Raw genomic sequence first — 27,252 nt, forward strand, 5'->3', positions numbered from 1 at the left:
AAAGCCCAACGTTTACGTTTCGGAATAGAGGTTCTTGCGTAATAGGTTCCTCAAATGTTTGTCGAGCAAAGGGTCAATTTATCTTTGCGTGTGGTTACAATGTAGCCATTGTAATTGCTGAACACGTCTATTTATTTATTGAGCTCCCTGAAGCGACTTTAACACCGAAGTCTCCTGCGAACACCGAAGTTCGCAGTTCGAATCGGGCAGGCCACTGCGGTGCGTATTAGCTGTAAAAAGACACGCCATCTGCTTCACGGTGGACGTTAAAGATCCTTGTGACGTCGTTCCAAATAAGTAGGCCACTGTGTGCTGGATTCATGGTCCAAATCTGCCGAATTTGACAAATGGCCTTTCAAATTACTCAGTCGGGTTTGCACACGGCAACATCGCTTCGTGAAACACAGCACCTTCCTTCGTGATAGCATTGCACGATAAGAACAAACTCACCATTACCAAATTTACTAAGTTATCATTGTTACAGCTCTCTCGAAAGCACATTGTGGGTGTGCAATGGAGTAAGTGGCCCCCTTCAGTTGAAATGTGAAATTTGTAATGCTGACACGGGGCCCCCCTAGGGAGATGAGCATTATCCATTGCTCTTTGATGTGTGGAGACACTGACATTTGATGCGTGGCGATGTATTCATAGTCGTAGTCATCGCTCTCCAGGCTTTTTACAATGTGCTCGTGCAGTCGAACCCCACTTGCGAGTTGGACACCATTGATCCGACGGAGTTACACCGTGCCACACGCTGTGCAATACAACCGCCGCTGTCCCCCCTCGCTGTCACGCGTGCGTGCTTTACAGCAAATGTTACTGGAGAGTTAAATTTGCACGGGAGGGGCGCGGAAGGACCCCCGTTCAATTCGAATCGAGCCAGCGCGCATGCCATTTAGAGCGTAAGTGGCGATCGCTCTCTCCGAATTTTGCGTACAAGCAACGAAACCCCCAGAGCCGAACGTTGTTGAAATGTTCACGTCGAATGTGCCAGCCCTGTTGTTGAATGCGTTTTGAAACTGTTTCAGATGTATTTGTCAGTCGTTGCACTTTTTTTCCCCCAGTAACTTTGCCCAAAATACAAGAATAATTTTTTTACAGAGAGCATTATATTAATGTGTACAATAGACGGTTGCAGTTCATCTGTTTCAGAAGTATTTATGTTAGACGTTTGGAAGGTTTAGTATCGTATTGCTTCGTGGATCATCGTCCCAGTTGTATTGCTGCTGTGTTTCACATGTTCAACAGGTTGACGCTGTGGTAAGAGCACTTGACTCATGGTTGGAAAGGTCCAGGAGTTGTAGTCCCCCAAGGCATCGACTTTACTCCATCGTTTTTCAGGGGTCGATGAATTAAATAACACTGTGGGGAAATAAATCACGGTTGCCATCGTCGTCATCATGAACAAACTTACGCCCACCATTGGAATGTGGAATTTCCACAACTGGCTATGAAAATGAACAGAAATTGTTGCTCCATTTGCATGAAACGTATCGCGTGAAGTTCTCGTGATTTGATTGTGAATGCTCCAAACTGTAATTTCCAGTTCACAAAAAAAACTGAAGCAAGACTCTTTTTCCCTTGGGTAGAATGGGGTGCCACGGCGGCGAGATGTTAACTACCTCGCCTGGTATACCGGAGGTCATGGGTTCGATCCTGATGCTTGTGCATGTGGAGTGTGCATGTTCTCCCCGTGCTTGTGTGGATTTTCCTCGGGGTCCTCTTGTTTTTTTTCCCACCATATTTATAATCATGCGTTTAGATCAGGGGTCCCCAACCCCCGGGCCGCGGACCGGTACCGGTCCGTGGCCTGTTAGGAACCGGGCCGCACAGCAAGAGGTGAGCAGCGAGTCCGTGCGTGGCCCGCCCATTATTTTATTATTTACCACTTCCGTCCGCATCCTTTTTCCGCACTGCGCACTTGGCTCAGTCACAGTGTTGGTAAGCCCACGAGCTGCTAACCCCTGGTAGCCAGAATTAGTAAAAAAACAAACGTCGCTGGAGAGCTTCTTTGAAAAGGGGGAAAGACCCAATGATGACCCCCCCCCGCCCGGTCCGTGAAAAAATTGTCTTCCACGAAACTGGTCCCTGGTGCCAAAAAGGTTGGGGACAGCTGGTTTAGAGTATTTGGCTGTTATAAATTTCCACACGATGACAAACCACTTAGTTGAGCTATAATTTATGGCCAGGTCACTTCTGAAAAATAGCTTTATCGCTAAATGGGCCTTACCTGGCAAAATAAAAATTGTTTAGTTTTAGTTTAGCATATACAAATCCTGGGCAACTCTGTGACCCCGAGCTCCCACAAATCCATTACGGGAAATAATTGATGGCATTAATAGACCTCTGCCAAGCTGAACGTATCTAAGCACATCCCCAGTAACCAGTGCTGTGTGAATATACAATTTGTGAAATAAGGTTACTGTTTTGTTTTTCACTAATTATGCATACCGAAGGGTTATTGAGCATTCAACTTAAAGTCAAAGTCTAAGTCGTTTCCTTATTCAATGTAGCACGGGACATTTGTCGTATTCATTAAGGCAGAAGTGTTCGTGAGGTCCTTGTGAGAGGCTGGTGATGCTGGCCACCGGCCCTTCCCTGTCCGAATCATGCGCCGGGCTGCACAGTGACCTCTTTGTTTGTTTTCGCTCTCTGACTCATGCATGTGTCATTAATAGGGCCCTCTTTATCTTTGGCTTTTCCATTGGACATTGGTGACCTGTGTTTATTCCCGGTCTAGGCAATGCTTGTTTACGCGACGGCAGTTTTGCTGGGGCAAAACGGTGGGTCGGGGGAGGATAAAGCATACTCTATGGGTCTTTCGGTAAAGTCACGTAGACAGAAAAATAATAATAAAAATCACGACGTTTCGATCGCAACACAAGCAATCGTCTTCAGGTGAAAAAATACAGCAGTCCGCCTAAAGATATATTTTATTATTTTATTTTATTTTTCTATCTACGTGACTTTACCGAAAGACCCAAAGAGTATGAATTCCTGCAGTCACGAAAGCTTTAAGTCAGAATAATTCATAACTGATAAAATATCTGCTTCATGACATGTGAGGTTTGGAATGGATGTAGGGTTGATGAATCATGTTAAGATAATGTGTGTGAGCTTCCAACTCGCTGGGGGTAACAGTGTATATAAGGGGTGGTACATGGAAGAGGTTCGTTAACATTTCTGAGTGAAGTTACATGCTAACCGCTTGTACGATTCAATTTTCTCTCTCTGCTCTGGTTTCCTCCCACATGCACCCATTAAATAAATATCACAAGCAGTCCCTTGCCTGATAGAATCCCGAGACTTTGAAGGATTTTCTGGATAAATAACTCGCTATAATTATTATTATGTGTAGATAATGGAATGGCATATTAACGCTACCTAACTTGTGAGATGTTGCCTGTCTCGGCTTGGCACATTCAATTTCCCCTCGAGTCAATAGTATGAGTGCCTGTGTGAGAAATCAACAGTGGTTGCCCTTTGGAGAGACTGGTCCCTGCCACTGGACTGTGGAATTTCCAATACTGGCGCAACGTCCGCCAACAGAGATGAATGCCACCCAACGCTTGTTTGACTACAGAGAGACCCAAGATGATGACTTGATGAAGCTGGTTGCTGTCGACGCATGATATTGCGCTTGGATACGGCGCGTGCCGCATTGTAGACTCCGCAAGGAGTGACTAACCCCATATCTGGATTTGTCATCAATATGCTAAATTCCTCTGTTTATATGTAAACTCCTTTGTCAAGGCTCTCTCCTCCTCCCACCCTGCTTAAAATACGCTGCCAAGCTTAGCAGTGTTCATTAAGACGCTGTCTTTCCGACAGCTCTGTTTCTTCACTTGAGGATGGCTGCTTGCGTTGTGGCCGAAACGTCATGAGAATTGTATTATAGAAATGTATTATTATTTTATTATTTCCCTTCTACGTGACTTTACCGAAAGAACCAAGAATATGATTCCCTGCAGTCACGAATGCTTTAAATAGAAATTGCAGACTCTTATCGTCGCATGGGTGGCAGCGGGAAACAAAATGAAGCTTGGGTTTTTTGAGGCTTTGGTAGCAGAGAGGGCCACTTGCAGGCTTGCGGTGGAACACACAGCAGCACTGCAGAACGTTATGGTCAAGAGCCGTTGTTATCGACGGTCACCGTCTCCACACTTCTATTGTCCCGGATAAAGCCCGATGTCCTCTTGCAAAATCGGCGATGAAGGTCTGTAGAGATGGAAGTTGACTCTGGAAGCTGCTCATTTTTCTACTAAGAAGAAAGTTGGCGTGCATGACCTTAAGTGAGCTTTTGGGCAATACTCATCTTCATCGGTTGGCCTGAGCCACTGGTGGCAATTCCATGTTCCTATGGCAGGGACTGTTTTCCACAAAGCAACCAAAACTGACTTCCTGCCAGGTTGTGTATCTTTACCAGGCATCGGCAGTTTAACGAGACCGATTAATGAGGATGATTTTGGTGATGGGCACGGTGAACCTTGGGCGGGATGTGAACTTGATGAGCTCACGATTGGGAGCCTTGCCGTTACACCATCTGTGTGCTACATCGCAACCATGAAATTGTGACGATCGCACTCGTACTGTTGAGTGCTTTTGTCGTCACCATGATTATCTTTTACATCACCTTATCAGAACATCCATGTTGTGTCTTTCTGCTTTAACGAGTGTGGGTAGCAGTGGTCATCCCAGCTGGAAGCGCTGCCCGCCAGTGGTGGAAATTCCACATTTCTTGGTGGTGGCCAGTCCCTCCACAAACAAAACCGATATTAGTTCCTACAAAGTGGCACTCATTTTCTCGACAACGGAAGATATAATTTATTGAGTCAACCAGGTGTTTGAACTCGTGAACTTTTGACCGCAGCGCCAATTGTACGTGCGTATGTTTAACTTATTTCGCACTGTACGTCGCCAGTTATGCTCATCGGAGGTGCTATTAGTTAATGAGCACGGTTAGACCCCGATTTACGTTCTCCCCTCTTTTTACATCGTTTTACAAATACGTCGTCACTTAGTTAAAATACCGTGACCTGATTTTCCTCACCTCAAGCCACACTCACGTGGCTGACGGCATCGTCCGTGCTTTTTCGTATCTGTCACCTCGGCATTCGCCTCCACCTACCCTGTAAATCGCTTTGATTTACGTCGTATAAGAAATGCGTCGTCGCACCTTTCAGGAGCTTTTGACACAACGATGACACTATCTATTTGGGTTCATAGCGCCCTCCCCTGGACAGAGAACCATCTCGAAGCGCCACCTGTCTACCGAGGACCACCACGATTATCGTCCTGCGATTATTCGCACGTCCACGTGGTGCGAGTGTGTGAACACACTCCCAGAGTTCTATTCCCATTCCCCAAACACCCCTTTTCAAATCGGACAACCGGCTGCTATCCCGTACAGATTAACACAGCAGGATGCCACACAGAAGCAGCACCTGGCAGAAACGTTTGGTGTTTTTTACTCCCCGCCCACCACCACATTCGCGTACGTTGCATTTGCAGCATCGTACGCGAATGTACATTATCAACATATCGGCTATTGAAAGGTACCGTATCGGTCACACAGTCAAAGCACGTTGGAAGTTAGGATTGGTGGATCGCGTAGACTTGTGGAACTCCCCACATACCTGCCGGGCTGCAGGGTGTGCGAGGAGACGGCCCGTACGTGACATGCCGCGTGATCGACGCTTAACGTTAGGATCGCGCGGTACGTCCCGATTGCTTCAGAGCCTTCGTTGTAGCCTTTGTTTAATATGGAGATGAACCAAGCGCATTGAGACGCGTGAAACAGCCGAGATTGGCTGTGGGTTCTCCAGTCTTATTTGTTTAAACAAGGTGATCTCAGGACCAATGTTTACTTATCCGAGTGCCATCAGCAGGGTGGAGTGTAAATTAAAAGTGCAGTACTGCAATATCTGTCGATTGTGTTGATGTGATTTGGGAATGTCAACCGGGTCTAGAGTTTGCCTTTTTTAGTAAATCCTGGAAAATAATGGTCGAGGAGGCCCATTTAGTCATGAAAATACATTTGATTTTGTTTCACTGATGAAATGGGTAGCTTTCCTCTTGAGTTCATGCATGTAAATTAACTTTGATTTGTGTGGTGTTTAGTAGTGCCAATGGAAATTACGTTATTTATTATCCAAGAAAGCATTCTGTGAGTCCCATGGTACTTTTAAAGGAGGGGTTTTTTCTCACCCTGTTCAAACAATTCCTCATAGGGTTGTTTTTTTGTTGCACAGAGGAAAACGAGAGTTACATGATTGACCATAGCACTTGGACTCTTTATGGGATGACTGCCAACCGTAAATTGAACTCAAAGCCTTCCGGCCCATGGGTGCGTGGTGCTCTGACCACTGCACCACAACCGACACTGGCTGTCAGACTGTATCCTATTGCTCGTCATAGAAATGTAGAATTGGCATCGGTTACTAAGTCGGCAGCAGTGTTGAGCCACCTTCTCGTGCTCCTTGGCGCTGGGTAAAACCGACGAGTTTCTTTAACCCTTGACATTTTATTGCTGCAGTAATTGCATCAGATTTATATGTTTCATTGTCGCAGTTATCCTCTGGTGGAGATAGCCGGCCCGTTTACACCAGCGGTATCTCGTAAGTGTCTGGGAAAGTATATTCTAGTGCCCTTAATTCTGTGTTGATTCCACGTTAACATTAGAGGTTAACTGGGACGTAAAAAACCCTAATAATTTTCACCGTTTAATTGCCCTGTAACATCGATTTCGTAATTACATTTTATTGCGTCATTTGGTGATTAACCTAAACTGTCCGTTAAAATGAAATCCGAATACGGAAATGTATCCAGAACTGCCCTCTCTATTGAATTAGCCGAGCCAAGCTACATTTTATGTTACAATTTTCTTTGCCTTCATAAGGATAAAACATTATTCCCATCACAGACTCACGAGGAATTACCACCAAAATATGAACAATGCCACCAAACTGCGGTTGAAAAATACGTGGCGGGTTTTTTCTCCCCCCTTCATGTACAGAGGCCAAAATCTGTGAAGGAAAAAAACACATGACGAGTGACGGACACTGGGACTGCTGCAAACTAACCACAGACTTCCGTCCCCGAGTTTCAGGGAGACCCAACATGCAATGCCGTATTTATTTTGGATCAAATGGAGCCTACAAATTTCTGATCATATGTCCACTCAGTAAACATCAAACATCAAACCTGACCGAGTGAAACTAGACTCAAGCGAACATAGTGGCTTTGTTCCCGCAATCTGTTTCCATCGGCAGTCGTCGGCATGCTCCCAAGTTTGACATATTCTCCCCTTGCCCAGCACTAAGAATCGACTCAACCGAGATGTTAACAGGAGCTTGCCCTGCGGGGCGTAAACACGTGTCAGTACTGCATAACATCCAAGCATGTGACCAACCCCACGAGAAACCTTCATTGATGTTTATTTGTGGGATTTGATGCGCAAATGTTTAACAGAACTCCTTACTAGAGTGTTAAGTTTAATAACAACACTTTTTTTTCATCACATCCAGCAGTTCGGGGGGGGGGGGGGGTGGCGTTTTAATGAACCAACTTGCCTGGCTTAGGAATAGAGTCACGACCTCTATTCCTGGACATATCATGGGAAGAGGAGTTATCACACAATTCCAGAAGAGGGGAGAGCAATCTGTAAATAAATTGTCTTGAGCTGTGTGTTGTTATGAAACTGACAAAAACTGGGACTTGTCATCTCCCGAGAAGACTTACAGATTTCCCAGAGCAGCTACATCATCAAACACACGACGATCATGGGAAAACTCGGAGAGATGGCAGCACAACTGTCAAACATTGCAGCAGGGTCACCGCATGACCACTCGGCCGGCATGACGGCATGTCGAGTGGATTTTCGTGTTTTCAGATGCGTACGCTCACACCGTTTCTACTGCTCAGAGCTGCAACGCATAGCCGCCCTTGAGCCTGGCGCCCCCCTCCCATCCTCAGGCCTGGTGTCCAGGCTGAGGCCAGAAGAAATGGTGCGATGTGACTTGCACTCGTGCTCGGTGATCCACCTATTAATCTATTAGCCACATACTTGTGTAGTAACGCTCACGACTCGTTCACACCGGAGTTGGAGGCACACTTGTTTATTTAACACCAACGTTGTGACATACACATTTGAGGGGGTATCGGCCCCCTCACCCGTCTATCTGAGGACACACCTCTCTAGCTAACCCTAGCCTGCCTCTGAGTCCTCCACTAATGGGCTAGGGGAGGCTATCTTGGCCCGACACTGGTCAGTCGGGCCCGGTACCCAGAGTCCAGACCAGCACTGGCTCTGGCTCTGGTACCACGCCACTGGCTCGAGCCTGCGCGGTCCTGATAAGGACGGCGTACCAGGGGGAGTCCAGGGCTCTATCTCAGACGTCTTCCGCCTCCTCTTCTTTAGCTCAACAACACTGCCGAGCCCTTCGATACAATCCCCTTTTATACCCAACCCCTCCCTGAGGGGTGGGGCCCCGGGGGATCATAACGACCGAATCGACCCCCCAGGGTGTCTGGCGCGGACGTCGCAGAGGGCACCTGCTTGTGCACACATGTAGCCCCGCCTACTGTGTTTGTTTACCATAGGCTGCCATGCATAACGGGCTCTCTCTCTAACACCCCTACACTTGTTAAAATGTCTCATCGTCATTCCAGGGTTGATGCAATTCACACAACTGCAGCGGTAGTTGTCCTATTATTATAGGGCGACTGCTCCCCTCAATTGGAACGTGGTATTTTAACACTACCTCATTCATGCTCAACTCAGCAGGAAGATGCTTGGGCTCCTAAGCACATTTGCTCTGTGATGCGTTTTCAGGTTGTACCTTGCGTTGTTGAACATGATGTCCGACGTTTTGCTCCACATGCTGGTGGCTTCTGCAGGAACTGAACAAAAACCCATCGGAGAGCCAGACAGAACTGAAAAAAACTACACGTTTCCCTTTTGTGTGGATAATTCCCCACCCCCGATGATCCATCTCCAACAAATGTCCCATTGCCCGAAGCGTCGCCTGTTATATATTGAATCCTGTTAAGGCCACAGAGTTATCGACGGCTGTGAGTTTTCTGTTAATTGCGCTTGTGCATCCCACTGTCAGCGCAGCACCAGTAGCATCACCAAATAATTGACGATATTATTATTGCAATTGCGTTGTTTCATGCTGCTGCCGCTGCTGCTGCTGTACCGTTGCGGTGAACATTACAGCACATCGCGCCTGGGTGCTTTGCTGTCTCCAGATTCCAAGAAGCCTCCGGAGCCGCCCCCGCTGGGCAACGTGCTGCTCTACAGCATGGTGCCGCTGCTGGGCGTCTCTCTGCTGCTGCTGCTCGCGTTCTGGCTCTACCGCCACCACGGGCTGCCCTACGCCCACCACGAGGTGCCCACGCAGGAGGTGGGCACGCACGGCACAACCCCCTGGGGCTTGCGCCGCGCCCACGTGCGCGCCTGGTGGGGGCAACCGATGGGCGTGTCCACCTCTCTTGAGATACAACAAACGGAGAGATAATTATGGGAAGAGGAATCTATCGCAGCAGTGTACCAGTTTTACCGACGCAGAATATCTCGCAGTTCCAGTAGAGGGAGAATACGTGTAAATGCATCGTATTGAGTCGCATATTGTTACGTAGCTGACACAAAAAAACAACTTTTTACTGCGCCAGGAAAAGACTTGCAGATTTCCCAGGGATATCGACCTCTAAAGAGACACCAGGACGGATGGCAACCCGAGTAACTGAATGGGGGGGGGGGCTCCTCATTGCCTCTGTGCTTCCACTGCACAGGTGGTGGAATTGAATGTTGGGAATGAGAAGACCCATGTGCATTCATGCGCCCGTGTTGATGGGCTGTTGTTGCCAGGTTGGTTTTCCTTGAAAGCTGCAACTGGAATGTGTGCGTGATTATGCAGGCGTGTGCGTGCACGTGCGCGTGCTTGTGTGTGGTTGAGGGGCAGCAGTGGTGTCGTGGATAGTACGCTGTGTCGCGAACCCGGTGACCTGGCTTCAATTCCCTGCCACAGCTAACATAAGTGGCAATTGGTATATGAACCAGCCCTTGGCCTCCCTTAAGTCAACACAGCCTTAAACGAGTACCTGGTGCATTGTGGAAACGTCAGCGCCGGTGCTGATAAAACCAAGTGCTCGTGCACCGTAACTGGCCTTCATAGATGCTCACTAACGGCTCAGACAGTCTGTTTACAGTTTAACACATAGGCCTTTGTGACCAATATTATCCATAATACAGGTTTTTTAGGTTAAATCGCGTAAATATATGAATGTGTCGTTAAACCCGCCACCACTCGACACAGCCAATTAGTAAGGTTTGTCACGTAAACAGAACATGCCAATTCGTTACTAGTACAGCACTAACCGGTGTGTTGGAGAGCAAAGCCACAACAAACTGTAAACAGTCTGTTTATAGTTTGTAGTTGGCCATTGCGAGTGGCGGCCTTGTTTTTTTGTGCACTGTATTATGATCCTGGTGAGCTGAGTTTAATTCTCAACCGTGCACGTCAGTGGTACTGGTCGCTCCATCCTGCAATAATAGTTTGCTCATGAGCGGTGCTTGCCCTGCCTCCCATGCTCATGAGGCTAAACAGGGGGATCTTTTGTGTGTGTGTTGATCTGTGTGGGGAACGGTAGTGCAACTGTTAGCGCACTGCGCTCTGAACCCGCCGACCAGAGTTCGATTCCCGCTCACGGCTAACACAGGTAACGATTATCTGAATTGGTCCTGGGCCTCCCCCAGGTAGAACCAGCCTCAAATGAGTACCTGGTGGGATGTGTAAACATCGCCATTGCGGAGACGAAGGCGGCCGGGCTTGATGCTGGCCACAAAACACCCTCGTGCGCTGTAAACGGCCTCCCTAGGTGGTACTCGCTAACAGCACTTGCCCCAACAGTCTGTTGATGCTATAAGGAGCGGGCGGGATCATTGTCTTCTGTGTTGAATCTATGTGCCGTGCGGCTAGCTGTGTATGTGGAGCCTGACCAGCGTGGCGTTTCGTGTGCGTTCGTGTGACCTCGGGGCAGGATGTGGAGGCGGCCCCCGCCTCTCCCCTCCTGGGCCTCAAGCCTCTGCAACTGTTGGAGCTGCAGGCCCGCGGGCGATTCGGCTGCGTCTACCGTGCCCAGCTGCCCGGCCAGGAAGTGGCCGTCAAAGTTTTCCCCCCCGAGGTACGGGTGATGGCACCAATCCCACTGCTGATTGAAGCGACAGGCTCGTTGTTTTTTTAAATCTATATTTATTAACGCTTTTGCAGCGTTCTGATTTTATTATCAAAGCGTATTTGGTCGATGTAAAATTTCGACGTGATAAGCCACTTCGTCGGGCTATCATTTGTGGCTTCTGAAAAAGAGCTACGTCGCTCAGTGGGCCTCAGCTGGTAAAATAAAAATAGTTTTAGTTTTGTTTAATATCGCGATTTAACTCGAATTATTATTGAGCGGTATGATTTGATACGTAGGCTTTCAGAGCAGTATAATTGGCTTTCAACATCGGTATGCAGGGAAGGGTTTAAATATCACTTGGATTGGGTAGAGTTGGCAAGTATGTGTTTCTTGAGCTCGTGTGTTGTCATTCATGAGCTCACGCACATTTGTTCATGAGCTTGCACAGGACAGAACAAGTGACCATGCGCGGACTTTTGTGCTCTAATACAGACTCCCCATGCGCTTTCATGTAACGCCCATCGAGGCGGCTTCGTTGCTTTCGGTGGTAATCAAAGTGTGCTGAGTTAGCACCATGCTAACATTCTGGGTGATTGAACACATTTACTTAATTGATTGTAATGATGATCAACACCGGCCTGCTTCTTGTCAACACTTTCACATGGGGTCTCTCTGGTGTCAGATTCATCGCGTTGGGCATGCTTTTATTAGAAAAAAAAAATTGTAGTTAATTTTTTTTCTTCTTCTGCCTTTCACTTTTACATTGCAACATCTATTGTACATTTTATTTAGTGGACAACGAAGTAAAACACTGAAATAATTTAGCCGTCGAGCCCATGTGACCACTTGCTTGTGTGTCGAGTGAGCTGACTACCGAGCTGTTCAGCCCATCTACGAGGACAAAATGACAATCTGGGCTTTTTTCTTTTTTGGGGTGAGCAACAAATTAATTGGCTACCATGCACTTTTTAATGCAATAGCCGATTGTTATCTGATACCGAGGTAAGCGCTGTCATCTAGAGTGCTCAGCCGTCATTCGGAAGGTCGCAAGTTCACATGCAGGTCGGGGAGTCAGCCCAGCCCTTCAGCTCCAATGCGTCAATAGAATGGTCGCACTTCGTGCTGGAGGTGACATTGGCCACCGTACGGATAGAGGCCTCGGTTAATTGCTCTGCAAATGTACAATTTGACCATTAGCTCAGGGCTTCCTGTATCAAAGGGTCACACAGTGGGTGGGGGGAGGTTTTTTTTCATTTCTTGTTTGAGTCATGAAAATTATTCCATTGCAGGTGTTAATTACACGTAGGTAACTGAGGTCAGCGAACGGTATTTGGACAGTTAGATAAAATAGCTACTTGCTTTGTGGGAAAGTCACAGAGCGAAATTCCACCACCCGGTTCAGGGGCACGCGTCGCGGTGATGAGCACCATGCTTGTGCCGATTGGAGCGCGGAGACGCGTTGAGTTGTCGAGCCGTTCATTGCCTATTACAATTACTCGTGCTTGGCTGTGTCGTAGAGTTAATAAGCGGGGGGGTGTGCAATTTAAATAAATATTTGCGGTGCAAGTCAATCTAATAAAGCGAAAGAAGAACTAATATTTCCACGCGTTGCGCTCACATCATCATTCCCGCGTGTGATCTGGGCATAGATATAGCATTGTCAGCTTCGCGGTAAATCCGCGTCAGCTGTGCACGTGACTGGCAGCAGCGTTTCACTAATTGCATTCCAGCCCCGAATAAAGGAATGGGTGTAGTATAAAATAACAAATAAAAAGGGTCACGCTTAGTTATATTTCATCGCTTTTTTTTCCCCCTCTTCAGCTTGAGCTGCTAAATAAATAAATGGTCTGCCACTCTGGCAGCTGTGCCAAGGTCGTTGTGAGGAATTCCGGGCTCTCCTCGTCCGAGAACCCCCTTTCGCTGCGATTCTAAACCATCCGATTTGGCTCCATTTTGCCACAATTATTATAAACCAACCGCCATCGTTGTGACTTGCGCTCGCTATGAAGTTGTGAAGTACAGGAGAGGTGGCCCGATGACCCTCACAATGCGCCTCACAATGCGAAAAATACTTTGTTCGTTTTCTGCCGTAATGTGGTCTGGGCGAGTTCTGAGGGCAAACATTTAGCAAATTTACCATTTAATATTTGCTCTTGATTTTGCTAGATATTTTTTAAGTAATTAAATTCATCAGTTGCCTTTCACTAATGATTTTGTTGTTCTTGTTGTGTTAAATGGGGCTATTTGGACAATTCTGAGTGTGTTGTGTTATTTGTTGCAGTGGGAAAGTGAAACGGGCAAAACAGTAAAGTGACCACGAAATTAATAACATGAGAGAGTGTGTTTTGTAATGGTCGTCTCCCTTTATGATCGCATGATCATAAAATTGCACGAGTGGATCTGTCTGCATAATTCACTCCCGCGCTGCCACATCAAATGTAGCGTCGCCTCAAGGGCTGCTTGTTAAATTGCTGCGTGAGGTAAGGGTCCGCATTGCTCTATAGCACGAGTCACTTAGGAGGGCAATTATACGGCTGGTTATACAGCACCCACAGGCAATCCCATATAAGCATTCTATGGCTTGTCGTTAAGCGTTCAACGATCAGGATTAAGCCAACACCACTGAGACCAGGGTTCAAGCCTGGGCATCCGCCCAACAAATAAACCAGGTCGCTGGGTATGTAATATCAATGGTATTAGTCCAGTAACTGATGATTGCATGAAATATTGTACATGAATCAGATGTTTCGGAATGTTTGGCCTTGCACCAAAAATAAATACAACACCAGAGATTGAATTGCAGCAAAGTTCTATTCAGGAGGCATGAGCGAATGTGGGATGTATGGGTCAACTGAAGCGACACTCAAAGGTAGTTCCATTCCCGGACACAATGTGATGTCGCTTTGGTCACCATGAGGATGATTCTCTAACGGCCACATTGTGCACGTTCGAGTGAGCCCCACTGGAGGTGGAATTTGGGGGAGAAATTAATTGGGGGGGCAAAGTTGGCCTCAAGATGAGAAAGAAACGGCTCCACATTTGAATTATAGCAACATTTTCTGTAAGAGGAAAGAAATGATGAGCGTATTTACGGATAAGTGGGATTCTTAGTAACTGCAGGAATTAACCATACAGTTTTAGCATCCGAGAGTATTTCAGATAAAGCCGTGCAGCTTACTATCAGCCTGTCAATGCACTGTATGCTGAAGATATAATCTTAATAAACGTCCCGACAACAGGGCACAAAGATGTAGAAGTAGACCAAATGTATTACCTCGCCTGATGTGTACAGGAGGTCGTAGGTTCGATCCCAACCCTGCGCACGTATATTTGGAGTTTGCATGTTCTCCCTTTGGTCCCGTGGATTTTTCTCCAGGTCCGGTTTTTCCCTCAACATTTCGAAACATGCATTTAGCGTATTTGGCTGCTGCTGCGTGATAAGCCACTTTATTGGGCTGTCATTTGTGGCCAGGACATTTCTGAAAAAGTGCTATATAGCGCAGTGGGCCTTACCTGGTTAAGTAGATAGGTAAGTTAACCACTAAAAAATGTTGACGTGCACTTACACCGCATCGTTGCTCTGTTGCTAACGGTCGCTTTGTTTTTTTTGTTCTTTCCCCAACGCACGGGCGTCATTCCCCCGCAGCATAAGGCGTCGTGGCAGAACGAAGTGGCCATGTTCACCGCGGCCGGCATGAAGCATGAGAACTTGCTGCAGTTCCTGGCGGCTGAGAGGCGTGGCACGGGCCTGGACTTCGAGTTCTGGATCATCACCCTCTTTCAGCACAAGGTGATGCGCGGCCTAAAAGGTGGCCCACCGCTCGTCTTATCTTGGCGAGAATTATATAGCGTGGGCGAGATGTTAACTCTGTCGACTGGTATGCGGGAGGTCGTGGGTTCGATCCTGGCCCTGATGGCTGCTGTATATTTGGAGTTTGCGGTGTTTTTCTTCCCGTGGTCGCGTGGATTTTTCTCCGGATCCTCTGTTTTTACGTCCACATTTAGAATCAACACGCGTTTAGAGTATTTGGCTGCTGTAAATTCCGCGTAATAAGCCACTTCGTTGAGCTCTTATTTGTGGCCAGGTCGCTTCTGAAAAAGACCGTTCTAGCTCAGTGGGCCTTACCTGGTAAAATAAAAGTAGTGTAGTATAGCTATGGTGACAGGAGAACAGGCGGGAAGGGTTGGGGTGGGGCTGGTTGTAGCTGGAGGGCGGAGGCAGGGAGTAGCAGTAGCATGATGGGCTAGGGGGAGAAGTGATGGGGGTCGTTTTAAGGGAGGAACGGAAGCAGGTCGATGATGATGATGATTGTTTTACATGCAGTGGGAGCAAGAAGGGAAAAGGAACGAAAGCGAGGGACGTACAGAGCCCTTGTCTGCATGCGTTTCGCTTCCGTGACCTGTGCACGGTGTTGCCAATTCCGCGACTGAGAATTGAAAGTCGCCAAACTTCAACTGACGCGGGGGTGTGCCGCCATCGCCGTTGTCGCCGCGTTCTCCCCGCGGTGATCCGGCCTCCTCCGTTGCCGTCTCAGGGCTCGGTGGGCGACTACCTCAAGGGCAACGTGGTGACGTGGAGCGAGATGTGCCACATCGCCGAGACGATGGCACGCGGACTCTCCTTCCTGCACGAGGAGGGCCCCGACCTCAAGCCGGCCATCGCTCACAGGTGCCGCTGTCTCCCACATCTCTCTCTCGCTCGGTCGCTCACGGTGACAACGCACACGCGGTACATTGTAGGGTGCATGCTGGAAGGTTATACGGCCACTGCTATAATTGAACGCTGGAATTCCAGAAATTGTGAAAAACGTTTGGAATTAGGACGTCGTCACTGAGCTTTGTTGTTGTCGTTGGGAAGAAATATTTTCGATTTTTGAGAACCAATAGAAAACACAATTACACATCTCACTTTGCCTGGAATGACCTCACAGGGCTGAAGTGATGTCTTCAGTCTTGATTTGTATTTTTTACACTATTACCTGGCTGGGTGGTGGTATGGTGGCAGTGTTGGCCAACTCAAGTGAAAGGTCACAAGTTAATATTTCAGAAAGTACAATGGCCACACATGGGACTGTATGGCTGGACAGTCATGTTTGTCGTTTGCAAATTTCCTCGAAGTAGTTGTTTATGCATTTTCTAAACATAACACGTCATATTTCTCCTCTGGCTGCTTGACCCCAACATGCCTGAGTTCAAGCCTAGCGATTGGCTGACTCAGCCCATCATCCCCACTGGCCCCATATGGGTCAGTAGTGGTTGTTATACAGAGAGACTGGTCCCCAGCATAGGAAGATGGTATTTTTACCTGAGGATCTCCAGGAAATATTTGTTTGAGCATGATTTTTTTGTATCCCTTTCTCGTTCTGAAACGTCTGTAAGTTGCAGGGGTGGTCCCGTTCACCGCTGAATCTCGGAACGCGTAAGCGGCTCAGCGTTAATGTTATTTCAAGAGGCGTAGTGCCATTGTTTTTAAAGACATTGTACTCACCACAGAGAACTGTAGCGACACTACTGCACTCGAAATCGTAGCTGGCGCCAAACTATGCCACACGCCCTCCCGCATGGCCTTGAGGGAGCCTCGGTACAATGGACACACGTGGGTGTGATGCAGTGGACAATACAGAATAACAATACAGAATAATAGATTGGACTGTCTATACGTGTGGATATTGAGCATTATTCCTTTCCAATACTCTGGTTTCCTCCCGCATGGGTAACACTCATTAAAAAAAAGAATGGGCCCAATGTCCAAATACAGGACCCTCCTGAAAAAGAGTCTTAATATTAACAAAACCATTCCTGGATGAAAATGACATTTTAATACAATCGTGGATCGTACAGCAGATACGTCTATAAAATGTGTTTGACGTTTTATTTCCAATATTAAGCAGCTCAGCACATTGTTGCGTTTGGTGCAAAAGTCTTACGTAAACTGCTCTCACCGTCCTTGTGCTCTTAATGCTCTGGCAGAGAAGTTAAGTATTAGATTGCGTTTTTTTTACACTAATTATCACCGATTAGAAACACAGAACAATAGGACCCTAGTTAGTTTTTTTGCGCCTCGTTTTCAGTTAAAAAAAACCTAAATTACTATTACCGCTGCTCAAAGATAACAGTGAATGACGTTTAATTAAGATTGCTCCAAGTTAAAGCTGCTTTCCCTGCCCGAGATGGTTGTCACATTCATGTCCGTCTTGTCCCGAGGGCTGCCTTTGTCATCTTTTCCACATCGTTAAAATTGTATTCTTGCAGATCGAATCTCTAATTGGCAATCGTGAATTTAAATGTGTTCGGAGCTTCTGATGTCGGTTACTGCACTCCAAATTTACTTACTACGATTTTACCATCATCTCTTTCTATGTTAACGTATATACGTGAAGCTTTTTGCAAGGCGTCAAGTCTGCATTAACCACACTAGCTTGTAGCAAAACATGCAAACAAATGTGCTCTGATAATAATTGCACCGTCTTCAAAACTGATTGGCCTACACCTGAGACAGCCGTCTTTATGGCCTTGTCTCGCGACCACTGTTAGACCAGAGAACGTCAAAAGACGAACAGTAGAAAGACAATGCAAGTATCAGAACATATTTTTGTTTCTTTCGGTAAAGTCGCGTAGAAGGGAAACAATAAAATAATACAAATATAAAACAATTATTTTATTGTTTCCCTTCTACGTGACTTTACCGAAAGAACCAACAATATGAATCCCTGCAGTCACGAAAGCTTTAAATCAAAAGTATCAGAACACTTCCAGCTCAGGTCATGCAAGTTATATCTTTGGGACCTTTTTCTTCCAGTATTCAAAATTAGGAAAGGGTGAAACCTCTTCTTATTCTTCATCATTTTGCATACTGGTAAAAAGGCACCATAGCTATGTGATGCTTTTTTTAGTCGTCTTGTTTGTCATATAAGCTGGCTAGATGTCTCTGGCTGGAGCACTCGAATTTTTTAAAAATAACACGAAAGCATTACATTTGAACACCCAAACCGATTTCTATTCTTACTTTTATGATCACATGTGAGGCTGTCCACCATTTTCTTATGCTCGTCACGAGCTACGCGTCGTATCGATTCCGATGGCGAGCGATTGTTCTCCATGTCTGCAAATTGCCGTCAATGAAAGTGAGCCTTCGTCGTTTTGAAATCCGTCTCAGTGGAAAAGAACGGAGAACATTTCTTCCAGTGAATAGTAAAGCAGTGGCCGTGTGAAGTGAGTAGGCGCTTCAGGCGAAGTGGTTTATGGAAAAAAAAAGCTTCGCCTCCCCTCCCCCTCCCGCACCTCTCTCTGCAGGGATTTCAAGAGCAAGAATGTGCTGCTCAAGAGCGACCTGACAGCATGCGTCGCCGACCTTGGCCTGGCCGTCAAGTTTGAGCCTGGCAAACCACCCGGGGACATGCACGGCCAGGTGTGTGGCCTCCCCTGTGCCCCCCCCCCACGCTGCACAGCTTGCTGTGGGAACCGTGCATTCCACCGCTTATTTACGTTCCTGGACACCGCTTGCGTCAACTGTAATCCTTACTGTGCTGGCAATTCAGCCGGGGGGGTGGGGAGGGGTTCTCTCTTACGATGGATGGGGGGCAGCTTTGCAGCATGTGTAGCTGCATGCTCTGCGTGTGGTCAATGCGTGTGTGTGTTTGTCTTGTGCGTACATGCGTGCGTGTGTTCATTGTACACACACCCAAATGGGTGGAGCCGTGGCATAGCGGTGAACACGCTGCGCTACAAACCCAGTGACCTCGCTGCAGCGAACCTCCAAGGCTGATTCTGGACTTCCCATGGGTTAACTCGGCCTAAATGAGTACTTGGTGTGCAGTGTAAACATCAGAATTTGGAAGGCAAAGGCAGCCAAGCGTGATGCTAGCCAATCCACCCCCTCGTGTGCCCTGCAGACCTTAATTGTTGCTCTCTGAGAGCAGTTTCCCCAAACGTCTATATAAGCTATTCGTGGGATCTCTTGTCTTTACGTTGTATATTGCGAGGATAATATCACCTGCCCCCCCCCTATGGTCTATGACTAGATGGGGAAGACCTTTGTGTATTTGTGAATGTGTGTGTGTGCATATTTGTAAGTTCGTCCGCTGTTTGTGAAACACACACTGCACTACAATCCGGTTCACTTCCAAGGCTATGGCATTTCTTGATTAGCGATGCGATCTCCAGCCCCTGTCCTGGGTCACCCCGAAGTAATCGCGGCCTTTGAATGAGTACTCGTGCGATGCATGATCATTGGCACTGGTTTGACAAAAATCACCGAGTCGAGTTAGACCTCGCCGCACCGCCACGTTGCGTGCCGCACCGCCACGTTGCGTACCACCCCCCGGGGTTAATGGGTGCCTAGTAGCTGCACATTGCCTCCTCCACTCTGTACAAGCTGCATGGGTGATCGTTGTCCTTTTTTTATGTTAATAACATCTGCAGTGGAAATCCTCAAATTAGCATTCGGTTGGCAAGCTTCTGCCTGCGCTTTATAAAAAATTGATGTTCGTCAAAAGAGCAATTTTATTTGAAATGTTTTGCGTGCGGGAGGAAAATGGAGTGTCGCAAGAGGGAAGAACACTTAAACTACACGCAGAAAAATAGCGAATATAGATCTAATCTACAGAGTTCAAGTCCTTGAGTTGAGGGAGTCAACGCGGCCTAGCAGCGAGCAGCGTGTTTGACCGACTGGACATGAGGTTAGAAAATTCCACTCACAACTTTGTTGCGAGTTCAAATCCGGGCTGACCAGTTCAAATCCTCACCATACTCCATTGTGGACTATCATCCAACTGGGTTCAATAAAATAAGCAACACTTTGTGACAAGTCAATGGCAGTTGTCCTTTGAATACGCTCACTCCTACCACAGGACAAATGACTCTGTATCACCGGCTATATTGGAAACAAATTTCTTCAGAACTGCTTTTTGTATTTAATTTGTTTTCCTTTCCCCACACCTCCAATTAGCACGGTTGGCTACATACGATGCAAAGGAAGTTCACCATACGTACATACATATGGGCACACCAGCACTGCACCAACGAGCACTGCCACCCCAGGTGTCATTTGAGCACGGAGACTCTTTACCTTTGCACAGGGAGCAGCGGCAGTTTACCGAAGGCATAACCATCGGTAAAGGCTGGCTTGGCGGTATGTATGGATAGCATCTTCTAATCATGGGCCCTTTGAGCAGCAACTTCTCTGTAATTAATTGCTCTTGCGTCATTCCTCTTCCAAACCTCGCCTCTCCCTTCAATCCCCCACTTAAGCCAACAACTGCCTCCCCCTTCCACCTCATGTACCCAACCCCCCTCCCTGCCGCCGCCCACGGCAATGCATTCATCAGCCAAGATTAACACGTGTTTTCGCAAGGGAAGCGAACATGACACCGGATAATAAATTGCTTGATTGCGTTAGATATCTTCGTGCTGGTGGCAGAGCTAATGGATTATGATGAGGGGTTTAATTTAAATTGTGGGCTTCCATGTGTGCCCCCCCCACCCCTTAGCCCCGCCCCCCCCCTGCGACGGCCCGCAACCCTCCCCATTTCAGCGATGAAATTTCTGAGATGCTCGCAGGCGTCTGTTCCCAAAGTTACGAGGATGATTATTAAATATGAGTGTTGCGCAATGCTCATCCCCATTGGTAGTCCCGGAAGCAGCGTTTTAAATGCCACATGCCTTGGAAAACCCAGAGCTCATGTTTGTAAATGTGTTGCCAGGAAGAGCTCAATTTGCTAGTTCATGTTGCATACGTGTACGTTCAACTTCTTTCGTACCGTACGTAGCCACCCGCCTATGCACATCCCGCATTCCAATAGTCATGGTTGGCTACGTGCCATGCGAAATCAATTCAACACATGTACATACATACAGCATTTAGTCGTATCCCAGTGGAATCGGTATGAGAGCCAGATGCTGTATGTTTAACACGTAGGCTTTCGCGACCAATATCTATAATAGGGGTTTTTTGGGTTAGATCGTGTGCCCCCAAAAGTCCTATCTACCTATCCTTACTTCAAGAACGTCGCGCGCGTTAAAGGTTATTTAGGTACATGGCCCACCAGGCCAGACCACAACGCAGCAAACAAGACGAGACTCGGGGAACCTGTCAAGCCATGCACGGTTGTTGTACTATTCTCCCACCCGTTGTCGGAATGACGATTAGTGGTTTTTTTCCCCTTCCTCTGAAGCAGAGATATTGGGTGGCGTAGCAAAGCCTTGTCATCTGTGATGCATCTCTGGTGTGAAATATGCCTTCGGCAAAATCTGCCTTCTGCAATCCAAATTTAATGAGTTAGGAGGAAGAAAAAAAAACGAAACATTGTTAACAAGTTGCCTCATAATGTGTTTGGAAAAAGTGTTGTTTGATTTTGGCAGAAATGGGTGGGAAAAAAATCCAACAGCTGGACCCCTACTACTACGCACCTGCCCACATTGCAGTGTTTTGACCGTATTCTAAGTTTGAAGCATATTTCCTTGAAAGGCATCAACATTGTGGAGATCACGGGTGGCTCGTGAGGGGTTCAGAAACGGGTGTGCGACGTACGTACTTCCAAGAAGAAAAAAACGTCCTTGTAGGAAAGTGCAATAAAAAAAAGGCTATTACCCACAATGTCGCCTATTATACATATGGTGTATGTTAAGGCGGTGTTATTGACGAATGTGTCGGAGTTTTTTTTGTTACTTGTAGGAGAGTCTTGTGTGTTCACTGGCGTTCGAGCGTGCACCGAGTGTTTGTGCTGCCCCCCTGGCCACACGTATCACCCTGTTCACCGATCGACACACGCAGCCGACTGGTCTCTCCCTCCAATCCGCCGGCATTAAGGCCCCCAAAAAATATCCCCGCCTCAGCATTTCTCCTTGGGCAGATTTACTGGTGAAAACGTTTTCCAACTTGGAGGGAAAAGCAGCGTCAGGCGATTGAGCTCTTGACGCCGTTCAATGCAAACGCAGCCGCATTACCACTGGGGGCGATGAGGGTGGCACGGGAGTAACAGCAAGAAGCGTCTGGTCCGATTGCCAACTCGAGCGCCTTTCTGCGTGGTATTTATATGTTCTCCCCCCTGTATTGCATGGGTTTTCTCTGGGGTTCTGTAGCATCCCATAGCGAAAAAAAACCCAATGTAACTGGTATTCATCTTCTTGGTTCTTTCGGTAAAGTCACGTAGAAGGGAAATAATAAAATAATAAAAATACAACATAATAAAATAATTCTCACGACATTTCGGCCACAACGCAAGCAGCCGTCCTCAGGTGAAGAACAGGTCTGTCGGGAAGACAGCGTCTGAATGACGAAACGTCGTGAGAATTATTTTATTATGTTTTATTTTTATTATTTTATTGTTTCCCTTCTACGTGACTTTACCGAAAGAACCAAGAAGATGAATCCCTGCAGTCATGAAAGCTTTAAATCGTAACTGGTATTGTCCAAACATACCAATGCTGCAAAAATGAGCTGCGTATTACTCAATTGGGATTACACACAGCAGCGGCAACATCCTTCAGACTGCCAACGCCTGGCCGGACCCTCTTGAAAAAGAACCTTGAGGCTTTTGGTGAGTTATTGCTGGGCAAACAAGTGTTCAATTGCATTGATATTTTAAGTTCCGAATATTTCTGTCGTTTTTAATTACAATTTATCCAAAATTAGAGCTTCGGCATATATCATATGTGCAGAGAAGAATTGTTTCCACTACATCGTATTTATCTAAACAAGCCAATATTGTAGAAGTTTGAATTTCACCGTTCTCATCAGCAGAGTGTTGCTTAAATTACTGTGCGCATGCATGACTTATTGCGGTCCTTCCGACAGAGTGGCTTACCTGTTGTGTAATTGGCCCTCGGATTAGACGTGTCCAACGTCCACCATTGGATCGAACATCAGTAGGGTTGAGCACCGTTCATTGCCCCTTTGACCTCGAGTCCATTCTATTACATTGGAGTCTCATTCAGCACTGGAAATATCGGATACCCGATTTATCTCTGCTAAAAGAAGGCTACGGGGTTTGAAATCAGTATATGTGCAAAATGAAGATCGTGGACAAGGACTTGATCAAACAATGTATACGTACGTATGTCTGTTGAACCTCTTTTGCACCGTACTTAGCCAACCGTGCTAATCGGTGTGGGAAAATGTCATGGAAATCCATGCTTGGGATTACATTGAGAGACAAAGGGAGGAATGCGTGCAAGCAGGTTAAAGGTGGACTTGTGAATGCTGAGAAAAACGTGGGCTTTGCGCAGGACACTCGTCAACCGTAGGTGGACAGCCAGTGGTCGGGAATAACAACAGAATGGCAGCCACAGGACGGGAGGAGGGATTACGCCAGAGAGTGTGTCTACTGTGGACGTGAACCGATACAATCAGCTCGTGTGCAGGGGCAAGGTGGCTTATTACATTAAAAAAAAACGTTAAGAGATGGTTACGGCTTGAGGGGAAGCCTTCATCCAGCAGTGGCTTGATCACGGCTGATGATGGCGACGATGATGATTCGGCTCAACTGTGCTGTGGCCGCCACTCTGTCTTCCCTGCCTGCAGGTTGGCACGCGCAGGTACATGGCCCCCGAGGTGCTGGAAGGGGCCATCAACTTCCAGCGAGACGCCTTCCTGCGTATTGACATGTACGCCGTGGGGCTCGTGATGTGGGAGCTCGTGTCCAGGTGCACCGTGGCCGACGGTGAGGTCTCACCCACACCCCGCCCCCTCCACCCCCATCCCCTCCCCCACCGTCCCACCCCCCCCCATTGCCTTCCCCCCGTCGCCCCCCACCATCCCCTCCCCCCCGTCACCTCTCCTTCACCGCCAGCCCCATTTCGGACAGCTCGGCGTGCTCTCCGTAATCGGCGAGCACGCTTGGACACCGCGAGCTTTGACCGCGTGGCTGTCCTTGCGACTGCAGCGTGGCACTAAAGGATGCGGTTGTGGTCTCAAGTTGGGAGTGTCGTGCAGCCCGATTGAGCAGTGGAGTGGCACTCGCTATCCATACCATGGTCACTGTCAATTTACCATCAAATGGTGCTCATTTTATTAAGCACACAGGGATTATGGGCTGGGTCTACTCTGACCGGCACTTTTAACTCGCTGCCTTGTGATTGTGAAAGACGTTGGTTGCACTTGTGCTTCATATGATGGGAGTCGTGTCTGACGCTGCTTTTGAATCCTTCGTTTTGAGGTTGGATTGTATTGGTGTGAGCCTGCGTGTGCGTGTGCTATGTACACACAGCAAGTTGGTACAGTAGGGGGCACAGGTGGTGCATCTGCCAGTTATCTCAGTCCCGTCACCACGGCACAAGCGCCGTGGTGACGTCACCGCCACATTGTGGCGAACGGCGGTTGTTGTTGTTGCTTTGTACAGCGCCTTGCGACATCCGGTTGAAAGGTGCTACAGAAGCGTGAATTATTATATTATTGAAGACAGCCACCGAGTGAAAGTTTCCTGTGCGACTGCTTTAAAGCGTGCGCTTGGCTGTGTGCGGGTGCGTGAGCAGGCCCGGTCGGGGACTACCGCATGCCGTTTGAGGACGAGGCGGGACAGCATCCGTCGCTGGAAGACATGCAGGAGGTGGTCGTCAACAAGAAGCAGAGGCCCGTGCTTCGTGACTGCTGGAGGAAACATCCTGTGAGCGCTCGCTCCGTTCCCTTGCCCACGCGCCCACACGCTCCGTTGGCCTCTCTAATCAGTCGCTGGGATATTGACGTCTGCGAGTTTCACCACAGACAAAACGATGTCGAATTTGGAGCGATGTATGTATGTTGAACTTATTTGGCACCGTATGTAGCCAACCGTGGTGATCGGAGGTGTGGGAAATGTACCTAGCTATTCTAGGTATGTGTGACAAATCCTCCATCAGTTTCACTTGGTGCAATTATGTATTTGTCGAGGGTAGAATAGAGGTTTCTTTACCAAGACCAGAAGTAGTCTTTTATGGCCATACCATGCGTGACACGATGCTATGCGTACTTTTGGAAGTCCTCAAGCACGAATATTCCTCTCATGATTCCAGTCAATCGAGGAAAATTATACCATATTCTTGGTTCTTTCGGTAAAGTCACGTAGAAGGGAAACAATAAAATAATAAAATAATAAAAATATAAAACGATAAAATTCTCAAGACGTTTCGACTGCAACACAAGCAATCATCATCGAAAATTATACCGTGAACACACAGACTGTCGTTTATCTACGATCACTCCAGTGGGCTCTCACTTCGGTAATTAATGAACTTCATGTAAAAAAGTTAAACAAAATCTCAAAAATATTTTCAACAAAAAAAAACGTTAACTGAATGAAAGCCTGGGTGCATGCGTCTGGACGTGTGTGAGTCTGTGGAGAGCGGTGGCATGGTTAGCGTACTGCTTTACTAACCCATCAGCCCGAAGTTGAATTCCTGGCCACGGCTAAGATCAGTGGCGAGTGATACCTGAATCGGTCCTGTGCCTCCCTTAGGTGGACTTAAATGATTACCTGGCTTAGAGTATAAACATCAGCACTGGGAGTACTCGCCTCATCACCCGCTTGTGCACCATGTCGGCATTTATAAGTGCTCACTAATTGCCCCAAGAGTCTTTGTAGGCGATCGGGGGGATCTTTGTGTATGTGTGGTATGTAGATACATGTGTACTTCTGTGTGTGTGTGTATGAGCACGTGTGTTTTGCATGCATCCGTGCACATGTCTGTGTTGGAACGGTGGCGCAACGCTGAGCACGCTGCGCTCCGAACCCGCCGCCCTGAGTTCGATTCCCGCTCACGACTAACTCCAGTGATAATTATGTGAACCTGTCCTGGGCCTCCTGTAGGTCAACTCAGCCTCAAAATGAGTACCTGGTGCGATGTGTAAAACATCACCAAAATTGAAACAAAGGCGGCTCGGCATGGCGCTTTGGTTAACCAACTCCCTCGTGTGCTGCGCTGGCCTTCAAAAGTACTTGTCCCAAAAGTCTTTAAAGGGTATACGGGGGAATCTTTGTGTGCATGTTGTGGCCTTTGCCTATGTGCACTCGTCAATGCCTGTGCACTCTGCGCTTTGCGTGCTGCCCGCCGGTGGTGTCCAGGGCTTGTCCCAGCTGTGCGAGACGGTGGAGGAATGCTGGGACCACGACGCCGAGGCTCGGCTCTCGGCCGGCTGCGTGGTAGAGAGGGTGTGCCACGCGCGCCGTGTCGCAGAAGCTTCCGGCGTCGCCACCACCACTACCTCCACCACCAGCAGCACCAGCAGCAGCAGCAGCAGCGCCGGCGATGCCACCATCACAATCATGGTTCCCTCGGCGTCACCTCCGAATCCTGAACTGCTGCCCGGCGCCGCGAGAGAATCCAGCCTCTGAGCCCAAGCCGCGCCGTCGTAGCGTCAAACCGGGCGGCACGAGCAACACGCGGGAACTGTAAACACTCGGGCACCGGTCATCGGGAGCAAGGGGGAGCAACGAAGAGCGTGGGGACAATCGGCGCGCAGGTAGCTGCCGGTGTGCGCTGGTTGCAACGTCTGTCAGTCTCATTTGCTAGAGAGTGGGGGGGGACTCCAGGCTGTGTGACCATTGTGATCTGAAGGTGCTCAGCGTTTGTGGCTGTGCAAAAAAAAAAGAGAGTCATTGACTCGCGTTTGCGTCCGTGCACCGCCTGTGCAAATGGGGCGCAAAGTATTCCGACCGTAGAGAAGTGACGGCGTGTCGAGTACACATTGGCAGTGCTGTTCGAAAATCTTGATTGGACCACGCTTTGGAGGTGCATCATGTAAGCGGCCACAGGAAGCGATTTTAAGATGCGCTGCGACTCCAACACGCTACAGTGCACCCGAAGCAAGTCATCCGCAGATGGACTCTGTGTTCTTCACTAAAAAACATGAATGTACTGCTTTGAAAGTCAGATACTGCGTTTTAACGTTACTCCTCAACTGTGCATAGAAATTAGTTTTTTTCAGGACACTTGCTTTCCTTTTACAGATTAGTGCTCATTGGCAACGGTGTGTGCTCTAGCTACAGACATGAATTCATTAACGAACGACTTCATGAACGACTTGAAGACAACTGAAGGGAAAAAAGACGCCACTGCCAAACAGAAATCATGAGCTCCACTGCAAGAATTACAATACTT

At 47.8% G+C, this 27,252-nt stretch overlaps 1 protein-coding gene across 2 annotated transcripts in view; it reads left to right on the forward strand.

The window, feature by feature from the left end:
• The window catches only part of ACVR2B (activin A receptor type 2B), a 69,808-nt gene extending 43,108 nt beyond the window's left edge, over positions 1-26,700 (forward strand). Inside the window, exons 4-11 of one of the 2 annotated variants that reach the window (XM_078609333.1) lie at positions 9,253-9,407; positions 11,044-11,187; positions 14,828-14,971; positions 15,717-15,850; positions 18,475-18,589; positions 23,702-23,840; positions 24,652-24,782; positions 26,217-26,700. In XM_078609333.1, coding sequence (XP_078465459.1) covers positions 9,253-9,407; positions 11,044-11,187; positions 14,828-14,971; positions 15,717-15,850; positions 18,475-18,589; positions 23,702-23,840; positions 24,652-24,782; positions 26,217-26,486 — 1,232 coding nt within the window. In that variant the 3' untranslated portion in view covers positions 26,487-26,700. The remainder of the gene's footprint in view (positions 1-9,252; positions 9,408-11,043; positions 11,188-14,827; positions 14,972-15,716; positions 15,851-18,474; positions 18,590-23,701; positions 23,841-24,651; positions 24,783-26,216) is intronic. The other variant, XM_078609338.1, reaches the window with a different exon arrangement.
• The last annotated feature ends 552 nt before the right edge of the window (positions 26,701-27,252 follow it).

This window comes from Lampetra planeri, chromosome 2, assembly GCF_965212315.1.
Source record: "Lampetra planeri chromosome 2, kcLamPlan1.2.h2, whole genome shotgun sequence".
Lineage (NCBI taxonomy): Eukaryota > Metazoa > Chordata > Hyperoartia > Petromyzontiformes > Petromyzontidae > Lampetra > Lampetra planeri.